Genomic DNA, 16,325 nt, shown 5'->3' with positions numbered 1-16,325 from the left:
ATTGACAAGAAAATACAAGATTCATGCTCATATTTTTTCGCGTATAAAGGTGTATAAAGGTGCAAACATTCTTTTAAGGCATATGATAGGCAACATTTTCTCTGAATGTTTAATGTAGATTAGGGCTGCAACTATTGATTATTTTGCAAATGGTTTCATCTGTTTATTATTTTTTCGATTAATAATCAGATAGACAAAGATTTATGAAAGAAGACTTTTTATGAAATTAAAGTTCTTGAAATTAGTTCCTTATAGAGCATGTTAACACATGAAAAAGATTATTAATCTTAAATGCAAAAAGTTTATATATTTTTTACAATCTTGGTATAATTACTGCTTTAAGTGGGTTCCTCTGTCAGCTAAAAGCATATTCTACAGTCTCAATACTCCACTTAACGATGAATTGATAATTAAAATAGTCAACGATTATTTCAATAATCGTTTTATCACGATTAATCTGATTAATTTTTTCAGCCCTAATGTGGATTGTTTTCTTTTTTCCTCTACAGCTCTTCCATGTGGCCTATGTGTTGATCAAATTTGCCAACTCCCCCCGTCCGGACCTCTGGGTTCTGGAGAGATCCACAGACTACGGTCTGACCTACCAGCCCTGGCAGTTCTTTGCCTGTGAGTATGTTTGACTCCAAAATCAAATCAGATTCTATGAGAATCAACAACTAATCTACTAACTGTGCTTGGGGAAAGGTCTTTAAATCCTTCTCTGATATTTTAGACTAAACAGGATGCCTGGGGTTAGGGGTGTTGGGGGTGGAGGGAAGGTGAGGGGGGCACATGTTACCTGATTGAGGGAGGCAGCTGCTGGTGGAGGTGGGCTGCAGGGGAATTCCTGGAATGTCTGACAACAGGTCACAGCTTGGTTTACCTGATCATAGGAAGTGGAGGCTTTGGGTGTGTGTGCCATTTGTTACAGCATCTGCATCCAAATATAACCTGAAACACTAGTAATTAAACGTTAATGTCAGCTGTTATGTCCAAACTGGACATGACAGCTTTGCAGCTATGGTAAAGGATGGTTTCTCTGTGGTTTACTGCACACACAGAGGAGCTCCACTGTCAGAAAGGGACCCAGTGGACAGTTCAAGTAGAGGTTTGTAGAGAAATGTTAACATTTAGAAGGAATCGATTACCTAACCTATCGAGATATGATCATCCATCTAAATTGACAACAAGAAGAGAATCAATCAGAGATAGCTGAGATGTTTTAAAGGTAAATCCAGAGGAGCTGCAGAAATTTACAGCTTAGGAGGGAGAAGCTAAACACCAATTATGCACTCCACAAACTTGGTCCTTTATAGAAATGTCAAGAAGGGAGTTTATGGTAAAAGACAGCTAAAATATTTCCACTAGCCATGTTGGAGGTTTGGCAAATATTTGGAAGAAGATGCTCTGGTCAGGTGAAAACAAAACCAAACCCTTTGATCTCTTTAAAAACTAAAACTAGGTGCATTTCCATTTCTTTTTTATGCCCATTTTTTGAATTGTTGCATCAGAAAAGAAGTTTGCAAAAAAAGTTTTAACTCTCGCTTGACTTGGTTTTGGCTTTTACAAAAAAGGGTTTAATTCACAAAAAGGAAGATGGAAATAGTGTTTTTGAATTATCTTTAATGGTTGGAACATTTACTTCAGTTGATTGAACAGCTGTTTACTTCATGGAGGTTGCTAATATGTACGTAAACATGGATGGAAGCAACATTTTTAACTGAGATTTCAGCATAAGAATAAGTTGCTCAACTCAACTCAACTCAAACTTTATTTATAAAGCACATTCAAAACAACTGGGGTTGCCCAAAGTGCTGTACAGGAATCACAGTTAAGGAACATAAGATAAAAGCTAAGGCTAAAATACATAAACACATAAAAATAGAATAAGATAAATTTTTCAATTAAAATACATTTTAGAATAAAATAAAATTTAAAATAATGCTCAGTAGAAACACATTCATTAAGACTTTCCTCCATTGCCAATCTGTGGTCTGTGCTTTGATTCTACTTCCTGTTTATTACAACCATGCGTGACAATGTATTATAGACGATGACGTATGATAACTTTGCCTGGTTAATTTCAATTTATACCCAATAAAAAAAACAGCAGAAATTAACCTTTCCTTTTTTTTTGCAAATTTTTAAAAGTTTGCATAAAATTCACACTTAAGTTGGATGTAAACATGGCTACTTATGAGGAGGGTTTTCTTCTAGAAGACCTTCTAGAAGACCACACTCTGATGGTGGCAAGCTACATTGTAGCCACAGCTGCCCTGGGGCTCACTGACAGAAGTGTTGGAGGCTGAACACATGTTCAACTTTCAACAAAACAACTAAAGCCCTAAACACTCAGCCAGAGCTGTGATGGAGTGGTGGAATGGCCTAGTCTAAGTCCAGACCTAAATCCATCTTTGAGTCTGTACCTGGACTTAAAAAGTTATGTTCTTAGCTGCTCAGTGCTCCATGTCTTCTACAGCTGGATCACAGGATAAAGCCTAATATCGACCGCTAATATCAAACATTTATTCAAGGTTCATGTTCTGCACAAGTTAATATACAGAGGAGAGACAAGCTGTAAATCTCTGACCTGTTGCTGTTTTCAGATTTAACAAGCTAAAATCATGACATTAAAATAATTACACCTCCTCCGTTTCTTTGCATTCAGGCTGAACGCTTGGAAGGAATCAATGAATGCTTGATAACATATTCTAACATATTTATCTCCTTGCGTCCGTGTGTGTTTGCAGCCTCCAAAAGGGACTGTATTGAACGCTTTGGACAGAGGACCATAGAGAGAATCAACCATGACGATGATGTTATCTGCACCACAGAGTACTCTCGTATAGTCCCGCTGGAAAACGGAGAGGTGATTGCATTATTGCGTTATTATTAATTCATTACTTCAGATTCTGTCTCTCTGTTTAAATGTTGTATTTTCCTTATGGCAGAAGTGAGAATATGTCTTCCAGGTCCAATTTTTTCAAAGTTCAGACTAATAAAATAACAGTTTCTTTGTATATTTATTGCAGATCCGACAACCTAATCTATGACAGTCAGTCAGCACTTTTATCAAACTTATGGCTTAAAGCAATGAACCAATATCATTCATTCTAAGGATTTTCTGTATTTATCTTGATTTGTTACTTCAGGTTAGTGTTCAGGTATTTTTTTGTTGCCATGTGTTTCATCTGATGATCTGTTCTGCTCTGTGATCCGCTCCATGTCAGATTGTGGTGTCCCTGGTGAACGGCCGGCCCGGGGCCATGAACTTCTCCTATTCGCCAGTGCTTAGGGACTTCACCAAGGCCACCAACATCAGGCTCCGCTTCCTAAGGACCAACACCCTTTTGGGACACCTGATGGGCAAGGCGCTGCGTGACCCCACCGTCACCCGGAGGGTGAGGCCCCGCTGCAAGCTGATGTTCAGCCAGTCAGAGATGTAGTTGAGAGTTCTAGATTGGGGGGGCAGGGTCTTTGAAAGGAAAGGAGTTTCAATTTCATCAATTGCTTCTTCCTCCAGATTGATTATTTAGCTTTTTTTGCATGAACTTTACCTCTAAACCATTGTTTATAAAAGGTCTGGTGATTAAAGTCTGTCTGCTCTTGATTTCTTGCAGTACTACTACAGTATCAAAGACATCAGCATCGGAGGAAGATGTGTGTGTAATGGACACGCTGAGGCCTGCAACGCCAATGACCCAAATGATCCTTACAAGTAAGAATCAGGTTTTCTCAGGATTCAACCCGTTCTGCTCTTGTTGCACAAAGGAATGCCTAAAGCTAACTGTTAATTGATCAATAATTTGAGCTGACATTCTGTGATCTTTAGATTTGCAGGTGTAAAAGTTTGAGTTTTTGAGAGAAAAGTTAGAAAAAGACTAAAGCGGTTTGGAGCTGTTTAAAATGTTTTTGCTCCTAAACAAGATGGTGTCTGCTGCTTCTCAATAACTTAAACTGTTGGATGGATTTTTTGCTGATTTTTTTTGAAGATTTTTTGTGCATTTCATTTGGGAAAAATGTTCTTTTATCACACTTTTTGTCTGAAACTCCATACCTGCATTTCAAGTACAGTTGAACATATGATGATATGGGCTTGTTTTGAAGTAAACCATGAACTGTTTGGGATGAGAAACATGAGGCATTCTGTTAGACAGCTAAACTTTGTTCCCCAATTGCCTCATAATCCATGATAGGGATTTAAAGTAAGAGGCAGAAAATATGAAGATTTTACAATCGCCCAGTCAAAGTGCAGACCTCAGCTTGAATAAAGTGCTGTGTAGAGACCTTAACAGAACAGTTTATAAAACCCCAAATATCGATGCGCTCAAACATGTTTCAGGATGAGTGCGCTGAAATTCCTCCAAATTGATGGTGAGAGAATTATAAGGTCATAAAGCAGAAAAAAAAACAAGGCAAAGATGCTTCTATAAACAATTTTCCCCCCACATTGTTTTGGGAATTTTGATTTTGTTGAAAAAAAAATAATTATGCATAAGAAAGAAGTCCAGACAGGACATGCTCTCCTCTCTGATAAACACAAATAAAGAATCAGACTTTACAATTAGAGTCTAATTACACTGACAGGTAGTATCTATTTGAAAATCTCTTTAAAATCCACTTATAAAGCTTTGTTATTTTTACTGTTGTAACCTACAGAGTTTTTGCATGTTAGAAACCCCCAAGATATGACTCTATGATAAATGTCTGTGGTTAAAATTAATCTGGATTTTAGGTTTTATCTCTTTTTTAACCACATATAAGCTGCAAACTTTGTATGCAAATGAGATCTGGAATTTGTTCTCACACGTTACCCTGCTGATGAAGGGATATTTCACTGTGTGTGTGTGGGGGGGGCTTCTTTACCTCAACCTGAGGAGTTTCTTTAACCCTTAACCGTCATCATGAGTGATACCACGATCAATGGCGGAATCAGAAAATGTTCCTAGTTTTTGCCAGGCAGGGACCAATGTGCACTGAGGGGTGACCCAAAACCTATAGGAGCCAAAACCCTAGTTTTGAAAAGAGCATGAGTTCTGTTTTTGTTTTATGTTAGTATATTCATGTGAATAAATAATTAATTACTGTAATTTTATTGTCAACTTATAGTTAATATACTATCAATTGAAAAGCTAAATTAAAGGTGTAGTGGGGGATGTTCTTTTTCTGGGTGGATCATCAAAATAAGTGATCCTCCTATTTGTCAATCATTCTGGTGATACAGTATGTTTTTGTAAGGCCGTCCTGTATGCTTTTCCCTATTTTCACTTATCAGTGGTGGTGGAGAAACTGCAAATCTTCCTTTGGAAAGTGAGCTTGTATGAGCGATGCAAACATGAACTTTTAGACATATAGTGCATGAGGAGAAATGGGCTTGCGCATGCCCTTGCATGTGTTTAATATGTTTTCCCTCTCGGGAGCGAGTACAGCGAGTACAGGGTTGTGGATGTGCTTTTGTTCGTTTTTTTTTTTAATTTGCAAAAATCCTCCACAATAGCTTTAATTAAGACTTTCCAGCTCAAAGTATCACTGCTGCCCCAATCTATTTTGAAGGGGAGATGCTTGTCCTGGAGGTGATGAAGTATGTTCCAATGGGAACATCCAATTACCTGGTAGTGGTGGGTAGTTAGTTGCCAACGGTTGCCATGGCTTTCCCTGGCCCTCCTTCTAGCTCCGCCCCTGGCCAGAATGGAGTAGGAGTTGCAGATGAATGGGTTGCTATTTGCAAAGGGAGAGCTGGAGAGTATGTTTGGAAACAAAAAAATTCACTCGTATTTAGTTCATCCATGTGACAATGGTACAAAGACCTGAATTGAGGAACATCGCTTTATAACATATATAAAGACATTGGAGTGGAGGTTTGAATTTTTTTTTAACTGCCTCTTAGCTGACTGATGTTAGGGTGGGAACAGTTATGGAAGTCTAGATTGTTGATTTCAGTATGGATCACTACAGGCCCAGTCCATGTAGGCCTGGTCCTTTAAAGGATGCAGCCTCATGGTGAGAAACATGCAAACATTTGGAAGTATGTTGTTTTGTACAGTAAATTAACACATGAGTGGAGGATAAAAACCCAGTTTCTGTTTGTACCCTGAATCAAGTCTGTTATTGTAAAGGCAGGATGGAGCTTGTTTTAATGCATGAGACGTTTGTGTGAAAAAAGACTAGATTAGTGCACCTTTTCATTGACTTGATAATAACATGTTTAAAGTGTTCTGCATATAAACTGCAGGGCATATTTTCTTACTTATGAGCGTCTTTCCTCATATGCTGCAGATAAGCTATTATTACTCAGGTAAATCCACCATGAGTCACATACATATATACACACAACTACACAAAACTCACACTCGTAAACATGAAGTTATCTGTCTCCTTGATTTCCATCTGTCTAGTACAAACCGCGCAATTCTGCTTTTCGCTTTTGCCTTTCCTGCAAACAGCCATACATGTGTGAAGAAGAACCACACTTGCTCAGACTTGCTGGATGCATCTGAAGACAATCTTGTGTAAAGTTAGACAGATAGGTTCTTAAATCGCTCTTTTTGATCCATGGGAATAGACTGGGAATTCTGGAGGAAAGGAGGGACATTAGAGGACATCTTGCTGGATAATAAACTAGAATGATAAAATGTAGCTGCACTTTTCCTGCTGAACCTTACATGCAAGATATTCTTAAACTGCTTTGTCCTGCCAGATTAAAGATTTTTGTCTCAGAGGGTATTAAAAAAGCATCAATCTACCACAAGAGCACATGTTTTCTGTGTTACTTTTAATAAGTCTTTTTCTTGGAGGAGGAATATATTATCGTTTACCTGACCTTTAACTTCCGTTAATTATCCTAATAGTACATTAGACTTTCATTTTTGGAAAGATGTTTTATCTTCCCTCTGTCCCCATTTGTGCTAATGGCTAATTCATGGATCATAACATTTTATTTTTAGACCTGTAATCAAGGAGAACCATGCAATGATGACATGCTGGAGGAATCCATAAGTTACCTCAACAAAGAAGGAGGCTGTGGAGAGCAGCTTTCCAACATCTGTCTTAGGAGAAATACTGCCTTTAAATTAGCTCTAAGGATGTGTGATTTAAGGGCTTTTTAAACATCAGGTCATCAAACTCACAAAAGTTGTTTAACTCTCCCGATTTTGCTAATTAATTTCAGTTCACTGAATTAAGTTTTATTTTTAAATGCCGATTATGGTGTTAAACCAACTCTGTATTAATGAATGGATAACTTCTATATGTTATCAGTGTTTCTGGGACAAAATTTTCGCATATGCTCCTTGTTAAACCATCTAATCTTGCTAACACTTATTATTCTGGTGTTTATTCACTATAATCTCCCAGTTTAAATTGAAAATAAACTAAAAAAAATTACATTAATTATGATATGATTGATCAATTTTAGCTCATCAGCAGGTTCTAAGCAATCACCATGTTGCAGGGCATTTAAATGACATTGTGAGCGAGGTTTTTCCTAGTAAACAGCGACAAACTTAACACCAGTCTTGTGCAAAATGTTAAAAGCTGCACTATTTGCTAGACCTGCATGAATAGAATCACAATCTCTCTCTCTCTCCCTCTCTCTCTATATAAATATATATCACAATTTCAAAAGACTGTTTAGATGTAATGTTTTCTAGCAGGGGTGCAACCAGGAGTTTTGAGTTATTTGACTACAAAAAATGCCATCCCATCTCTTTAACTGACCTACCAAAAATAAACATAACATAGGCCGGCAAATGGACCCGCATTACTCGTTATGTCCTCATTGGATTTAGATTTTTGTGATTGAAGTTCTAAAGCACAGAAACAGGGACATCATAATGGTGAAACGGAGGAAAACCGTTTGGTTAATATGGATTAATCAGAACTAACTTCAAACCATCCAGCTTTGGTCAATTAGATTTTTCTTTTTTAAGCTAAGATCCGACGCCAGTCTGAGTAATGATTGTCTTACATTTTATGCAGACTTTCCCCACAATGCATCTTCTTCCCACTTTTCCACCTTCTGTAATAATTCTGATGTCCCCTATTAAATAAAACTTCTGAAATATAATATAATATAATATAATATAATATAATATGGCATAGAGAGTGTTAGTGTGGTAATGAAATAATTAGCTTACACTAATTGTAGTTTAGGTTTCATGGTTCAGAACATAAGGACAAGACAGTGTAATAACTCAAAAAGTGTTTGTTTAAAAAGCGAAGGATTGGTGAAGGGTGCAATCGGGAAAATCTGTAAAAGGAAACACAGGTTGGTGACCACAATAATCTTACTTTGGATAATTATGAACGCGTCACTAACCTCGTTTAACAGTTCAGCCCGTGTCCTGAGAATGAGGTAGGATCTAGCCGGTGAGCTAACAACAAGATGCGTGGGCGCTGCTCAGAGTTTCCCAGATGTTGCAGCCCCACAGAACGCAGAACAAGCAGGAGTCCAAAGCAGAGTCAGGCAAACCGTTCAGACGGAACAGACAGGCTCAGTGGTTGAGAGGCAGAACAGGTCAGGATCAAGACATCAGAAACACAAAGGAACACTTAAAAACAATCTCACCACTAGCACGAAAGAACAAGAATAATCTGGCCCTGAAGACTGGATGCAGGCACCTTAAATAGAGGCAGGAGCAGGTGGATCAGATGAGCAGTTATGAGAAACTTGGCAGAATTGGACAGATGAAAGAAATGTGTAATTAAGCCAGGATATCACTGCCAAGATAATGACATTAGGTGCAGTTTTTTTTTTTTTTTTTCAAGAACAGGTATGGAAAAAATTGTGGTTAATCTCCCAAAGTTATCTAAAAGATCCAAGCATCCATTTGTCCCTTTATTTAAACCAACCAGGTATTTTTACTTCCTTCATTCATTAGTTTATTCTTTGAATCCTAATTCAAGTTTATGTCAGATCCTCAAAAAACCACTTAAAGACTCAAAGCATTCTGGGAAATTGAGCCTAGAGAAGTATGAAACTTTGAAAAGGAGAAGCTCAGCTGTTGGACGTAACTTTGTCACCTCACGGACCTCCAGTCAGCAGACTCACTGTCACCTTTTTCCACAAGTGCTTGATTTAGCATCATCAAACAAAGCGTGGGACTGATGTGAGTGCTGAGATGAAACAAAAACTCATGAGTCTGCATTCCTTCACTCTAACACAACCAGGGAACAAATCCTCAAAGTCCACATGCAGTCAGAAGGGATTTATTTGAATTCCTTATCCTGTGTTTCCATCAGTCAAACACCTGCCAGCTGTAAGAATCAATCTCCTGTTCTGTCTCCAGTCTGTTAAACATATGAATCATGATGAAAAGAAAACCGAGCTGCAGTAGAGGTGTCCTGATGCCAGCCCTGTTACTCTAAATGTTTAAAATACTAGAATACCACTCCAGCTAGATCATTATGGCCCCTCTGCTAGCAGAAATAATTGTTTAAATTTCATTTAGAAAGCAGATGCATGACTTCAAGACTACTTTAAACACAGTTTGTTCCTCGGGCCAGATTTAATGTACTGTTTTCTAAAAGACAGGGGTGTCCAACTCCAGTCCTGGAGGGCTACCATCCTGCAACTTTAAGGCCTTGATTTTATTTTGCTGTTTTCCTTTGCACTAACTACAAGCATATTTGGCTCCGGGGCCTCCTTGTTTTCATGGCCTTGAATGCTCTATTGTCCACAGTCCATTGTTGCTGGAAATTAATATGGGGAGGAGAATTGCTTACTTCTAGCTTGCATGCATGGATCTGCATCACTCCCCCTCTGTTAGGCCCCAAACCCAGTTTAAGCATGTTACTCCCACCTAATTGATGAGAGGGACAAAGTTAGTGTTAAACAGCAGTGATTTAGAAATTGTGAATATATTGCAAATCCATTTTTAACTAGGGGTGTAACAATGCATCAATCTATATTGATATATTGATTAAATAATAAACAATTTGATTAGATTGATTAAAAATAATCTCTATCTTTAGGACACACTAGCCCCTGTCAGAATGTAAACAGGAGATCCATATTTATTGTTTTTTTTTTTGTTTGTTTTTTTAATTTCTGTTAGTGGATATAGATATCAATGATTGTGTTACATTGGTATATGATATTACCGGTAAATCATGTTTGCCCAGATGATTAATTTCCTCTTAGTCCGAGAATCCATGGGAATCTCCATCCAGACTGAGCTTACTTTTGCTGATGTGAAGGATGTTGGAATTATTGATCTGACTCGGAGAAGCAGAAGTCGACGAAGAGATGCACTGATCCATAAAGTTTACAATTAGGAATATCAAAGAATAACATCTGAACACTTGTTTGCAAAACCTAAAAAGCTCCAACCTTGCCTAAAAACAGAATTAATGTTGAGATTATGGAGCAGAGGGGTGTTTGTAAAACAGCCTGAATGAATGGAGCTCTGAAGAAAAACATGGAAACTCAATCAGAGTTTTGAAACACAATGCATGGACCTTTATCAGCTCAAACATGCCTGCAGAACTGCAGGTGTTACGGTCAGTTAACAGTTTAATAAAACAAAAACATTTTCAATTCAGCTGCATCCTGTTCAGGGCGGCAGGGGATTTTTTTCAGCTGCACATAAAACAGGAGATACTCTGTAGTGCCCAAAAGTATTTCACTCCCCAAAAAGTATATTTGAATTGAAGTATTATAACCCCTTCAATGAGCACAGGTTAATTCAGCCAGCCTGTTGGCAGCATGTAAACTGCTTCCACTAACATGTGGTAAATAATACAGGGAGACCAATGTATTGACTGGAAGATATTTTTTTACTATATTGGCATTTGCTGATACATGCATGCATTGTCCCATTCATCAACATATTTAGCAGCCATGCCCCGAAATCATGTCTCGCGGCGTCCTTGCAAACAGACTTTCTGTACCGTGCGCCTAGGAAAATTTGTAACTACATAAACAGCTCTCGATGGGAAAACATGCCAAGCAAGAAACACCTCACACCAGCAAGGGTTTGCAAATGTAAACATCTAGAGACATCTTAGTGAGTTAGGCTATAAAAACTATCATTAGCAACAAATTGTGGAGAAACTCTTGAAATGAAATGACTGTCGTAGTTTGCAGATGTAAATGTCTGCGTTTCTACTTCCTTATGTAGTGTGGTGATGTCAGCTAGCCGTTTGTGCTGAAATCCCCCCCCCCGGAGCCGGTCAGAAGTGGGAAAAAAGATGTAAAGTGTGTAAAAGCAGTGATAAGTCGCTCATTTTCCATGCGGATTGTACATGCATCCAGCATAACTTAAATTTTAAGTAGATGTCAAAATAATCAGTAAAGGCATTCGTCCTCAAAAACTTGTATTAGTCAATCTAGTCATTTAAATTTCTTGCTACTATATTCCGCAATTTCCTATTAGTGGTGTTAAAACAAAGTATAAGTGATTGGAAACAACAACAATTCCATCTAGGTTTGTTAGTTTGCAGGTAAATACAACTCTCTGATCTCGTAACGCTTCTAATACCAAGATATGTTCACACTTCCAGCTTTGTGGGACCAGCCTGGGGGAATTTATATTCCTGCTCCAGGCCTCAACCACATTAAACAGCTTCAAGGTGAATTAGGGAGCAGATAGGATTCAAGGCTTTCTCCCCCAGCACCATTGTCTGACCTCACAAATGCTCGGTTAAAAGCAGGGTTTAAAATTCCCTGTAAAGACAACTGTACAAAATGTTTAGCCACAAAAATCAGAGATCTTCGGTAACAGACAGCAGGCAGATATCATATTAACCTTTTAAAACCCACCGGGTCACCGGCGACCCAGTGGACCTTAAGTGGGGGTGCATAAAATTTCCCTGGTAAAATGTTTACCAGCAGGTGGAGCCATTGCGCGCAGCTCCAAGCTGACACCAAAAGTTCTATACCCCACAGCTCTGGAACTGTTATAGCTAGAGGTCTGACATTTTCTGCATTTTTTGTTGACATGATGTAGAATAAAATTATTCCATTGAACCTTGTTTTTGCCTTCAGGATTTTTTTTCTTCCGTTTTTTCAAAAAGGGCTTTTCTTTTTGGGGATTAAAAAACAACAACTTTGAGTCATGATTAAACTGATGCAGCTTGGTCTGTGTTCTACTCATCCAATTTTAATTTACATATTCATAACCTAGAGAGTGTTAGCTTTAAAATAATGTATTGCACATGTAATTTGGGCTTACAGTTCCTAAGTTGCTTTTCCATTTGGGTGTGCAAAATAGGCGAGGATTACCCGAAATGAGGTGAATGTTTAGAGGTTAAACCCTTTCAATTAAGAACTGAATGTCTCAGTTTTATCGGAAGAAGAGCAAATTTGTTTTGCTCTTCTTTCCAGTTACTAGTCTTTATTCACATCAGGTTTGCATATTTTATTGTACTGTTAATACAACTATATCTAGATCCCTCAGGTCAAAATAGCCAAGTTATTTTCCCTCATGTCAGTCTGGAATAAAAGTTCACAATTAAGTGATTAAAAGCTAACTCTCCTCCTCTTTACTCTCATCACACTTTCCTCGTTCTCCCGTGACCGCTTTGTATTTTATGCAGGGTTAAGATGACTCAGACTAATAAAAAAAGCAAGGTGAAGTTTGTTTTTCTGTCTCCTTCCCTGCTGTGTTTGGGCCACACTCTGTGGGCAGTAAGTTCACTCACTAATCCAATTAGAAGCCAGGGTGAAGCGGTCAGCCTCTGTCCACCCAGGAGATGGGTTGCACTCCTCTTTGTTGAGAGGATCCTTTTTTACTGTTTAACCTCCACTGTGTTACAGTATGGGAGAAGTTGCAGCATCAGTAACCTGTTTTTACATTAATATTAAAGAATAAAATTTAGCGAGACACTAACAGAAAAGCTGGAAACTGAATCTGAGCTAAACTGCTTTTTCTCTCCTCTTTTTGTTTTTATTGTTTCACAGGTTGCTGTGTGACTGTAAGCACAACACCTGCGGCGTTTCTTGTGACCAATGCTGCCCCGGGTACAACCAGTTACCGTGGAAACCTGCGACGACCTACAGCGCTAATGAATGCGAACGTGAGTGGGGCCCAACACAGCACACACACACAGAGAGAGAAGGTGTGCTCACTGAAGCCTGCACAGGAATGTGTTTCATGTGTTGGTTCAACAGAATCAGTTGGCTTTAATTTAATGAAGCTCAGCAGAAACAGAGGCTGGACTTTCTCCCATGAACATTTTTATGGTGAGGATAGGAACGTTTTCAGGCCTTCTAGTTCAGTTTGCATATACTTTCACTGTGCATCAGTAGAGAAAACCTATAATTCTTTCCTATGCGTAATAAAAGGTGCTGGTCCACTTTTACATCTACGGTCATGACATCTTGCCTTATTACTTACATAAGATATGACAAACAACGGTTTTTCAAAAAGTTACATAAGTAAAGAAGAGGTAATAAAACTTAAGAAGCCTTCAGTTAGGATTTAATATCATAAAGTCATTGATAACACAGCCAAAAAATGTTTTTGTTTGTTTTGTTTTTGATGAACTGGAGCAAATCAAACGAAGCATGGTGGTGGAGGGGTGATGATGTGGGCTATTTTTGCAACTAAGGAACCTGGAATGCTTGGCCCTCATTAATATTTAAGTGTCTGAAGATATAAATTCCAAAATCGATTACAGGGATGTGTTTTGTGTATCAGCTAAAGCCTGGTCCAAACTGGAACATAACTATAAATCCAAATGTGCAGAAATAGATTCTAAAGTATTTGTTTGTTAGTTAGCTACTGCATGACAGTTTGAAAGAATGCTCTTTTTGATTTGAGGTTTGATTTTATCATATCTTACCAGCTGAGTAAAGCCAGGTGGCTTTTTCCTACCTGATAGTTTTCTTTAACCTTTAGTCATTTTAATTCATACTCATCTGGAACAGGCTTTATTCTTTTAAATATTCACTTTTATAAATAAACCAAGTATAATATGATCCATTAAGTTGACTTGTAGAGCTTTTTTTACGCGTTGCTAGAGGAAAGCTTAGATCCCAGCCTAAAGTTTTCTCCTGTTTCATTTTGATTGGTATGAATTGGTGTTTTTAAGCTCATAATGGAAATAACAATGGCCAAAGGTTCACTAAATGTCTGTTTAGTTTTTCACTAATTCATTGTTCTGCTTTAGAGTGAGGGGAAAATTTAAATGTTTTCCGACTTAGAGGAAAACGCATCGCTGTGGAGCTGCAGGAAAGATGCAGGATAAGCAGTTCGTTGAGACGGGACCTCTCAGACACCGAGTCAGATAAGAACAAAGTGCTGTCAGAAGCGGTAGTTCGTCTGGTCCTCAGGCATTCGTGTGTGTCTGTGTTTTAACTGAGATCATAAGAAGCTGAAATTTCTGTGCTTTCATTTAACTTTTTAGGTTTAAGTCTGGGTTATCTACATTATTTACCCTGAATACATTTAGAGATGGATACAATAAATAAAATATTGTCAGTCTAAAGAAATGCTGTTTGATGATCAAAGCTGAAACCAAGCAATTTATTCGCTGTTCTACAGAGGAACCGTCTGTCATTTAGACGCCTTTGAGAACCCATTGTCCCGCTCCATGGAACATCAAACATTTTAGATACTTCCTGTTTTTTCCCTTTTAACTGGATCAGATTGGTCCGATGAATACTTTGTAAAGAACTCTTTAAAGGCCCTTAAGTGTTATCAGAAGAAAGATGTTCCACCAGCCTGTGATTAGACATGAAATTAGCCTTTTATGATGAATGAAAAAGGCCCAACCTGGTTTTCATGCAGTCAGACAGTCTGTGTGGTTCTGTTAATCACAGCTGCACTTCTTCTTGGACTAAATGCTGGATCCTAAACAGTGTCTGATCCCCCATCCTCTATTAAAACCGCCGTTCTGAGGAAATGAGTAGCAGAGCAGCAGCTTTAAACGTCATTGATGAGAAAACCCAGAATTGAAGTTGCAACCAATTTACAATTGCCATTTTACTTATTAATTTTATCTTTTGGATCTTTTTCCCTTTCCTTGCTTCTTTTATTCCTGTTCAGCTTTTTGTCTTTTGGCTAAAAGCCATTTTCATGTCTGTGTTAAATATTAATCTTTTACCACCAATTGATATAAGTTTGAACAAATGTTCATGTTAGACTTTACACATATACATCTTTACTCAATAATGTTTTCAGTATGGATCAGTGGTTGTTCAGTCAGATAAATTCACTGACTGCTGATTTACTACTTTCCCAGCAACAGATGACCCACAATGAATATAAAGCAGACAGATACAGTATGGAGAAAGTTTGCAGGATGACTGCTGCCACAGCCAACTTTCCTTTTTTATGGCAAGCCAATATTATCTCCTCTGGTTTCCCACTTTTTTTGTCACATCTTTCATCTTGATTTTTAACTGTAATAATAAGCCAATTAACCTAATACATGTAACCTGCTGAAAAAAATTTAATAAAATACAGAAATCAAAAGCCTAGAAAGTTTTCCACCTGAAAATGAGCCTCGCCTTTCCAGACGTTTTCCTAAAATACTTTGAAAATTGAATTTGAACTCATATCAGATTGATGAGCAACAACAGTTGATTCTGTGAGATTGCTTCTGATGTCTAATTGCTCGTAGGGTTATATGTCTAAACACATATTCCTCAGTTTCCAAAGACAGTGACGTATAATTATTTTAATCTGCAATCTTTACCCGCCCTCATTATGCCACAGCAATGAACATTCTGCGGTATTTTCTTTTCTTATCCTTTATGTGAAACACTTAAATTCTCTTGTTACTGGATTGAGCTAGAAAATGTAATTTGCCTTGAAAAATTAGGGAACCTACTTTACAAACAGACCCTGATGAGGGCCACCAGCAGGAACCTGATGCTCTGTTTTCAGCTCAACTTTTTAAATGTTTCTAGAATCTTCAGCTCACCAGAAAAGCACAACACGTCCTTTTACTCCTGTATAATACATTCCTCTCTTAAAACTCTAGTAGTTATATTCTATCAGGTATCTGGAAACTTTTTTATTCTTCTTATAGTTTATTAGTGAATAATTGGGTAATCACTGAATAAAGAGCTATGGTTGAAGTCGTAGGGAAGTCATATTTAAATGTAAAATCATTCTGGCTTAAACATGTATATAAATATAATCTTTATCAGACCATATTGTCCCAAAATCCTGTCTGAAAATCATTTTTTTCCCCCCGTTATTTTATGCAGGCCAGTTAGTCATACATCAGCCTGAACACCTAAATTCGGCCAATCATATATCAATGATCATCTGTCAATCAAATTTTTTCGGTCATAGCATCTTGATTAATATGTTGCAGCTAATATACGCAACGGTTGAAATAAGAAATAGGAATCCTCATTTCCCTTCCCATTG

The 16,325-nt window shown here is 37.8% G+C and overlaps 1 protein-coding gene across 1 annotated transcript in view; it reads left to right on the top strand.

Annotated features, from left to right (window-relative positions):
• Positions 1 to 503: 503 nt before the first annotated feature.
• The window catches only part of lama5 (laminin subunit alpha 5), a gene marked incomplete at its 5' end in the record, with an annotated part of 70,020 nt that continues 54,198 nt past the window's right edge, over positions 504 to 16,325 (top strand). Inside the window, 5 exons of the mRNA XM_015403039.1 lie at positions 504 to 627; positions 2,751 to 2,869; positions 3,231 to 3,401; positions 3,621 to 3,718; positions 12,902 to 13,017. Coding sequence (XP_015258525.1) covers positions 504 to 627; positions 2,751 to 2,869; positions 3,231 to 3,401; positions 3,621 to 3,718; positions 12,902 to 13,017 — 628 coding nt within the window. The remainder of the gene's footprint in view (positions 628 to 2,750; positions 2,870 to 3,230; positions 3,402 to 3,620; positions 3,719 to 12,901; positions 13,018 to 16,325) is intronic.

This window comes from Cyprinodon variegatus, unplaced genomic scaffold, assembly GCF_000732505.1.
Source record: "Cyprinodon variegatus isolate N-32 unplaced genomic scaffold, C_variegatus-1.0 Scaffold1434, whole genome shotgun sequence".
NCBI lineage: Eukaryota > Metazoa > Chordata > Actinopteri > Cyprinodontiformes > Cyprinodontidae > Cyprinodon > Cyprinodon variegatus.
Note: the sequence above shows the minus strand (reverse complement) of the source record. Positions and strands in the feature narration are given on the sequence as shown.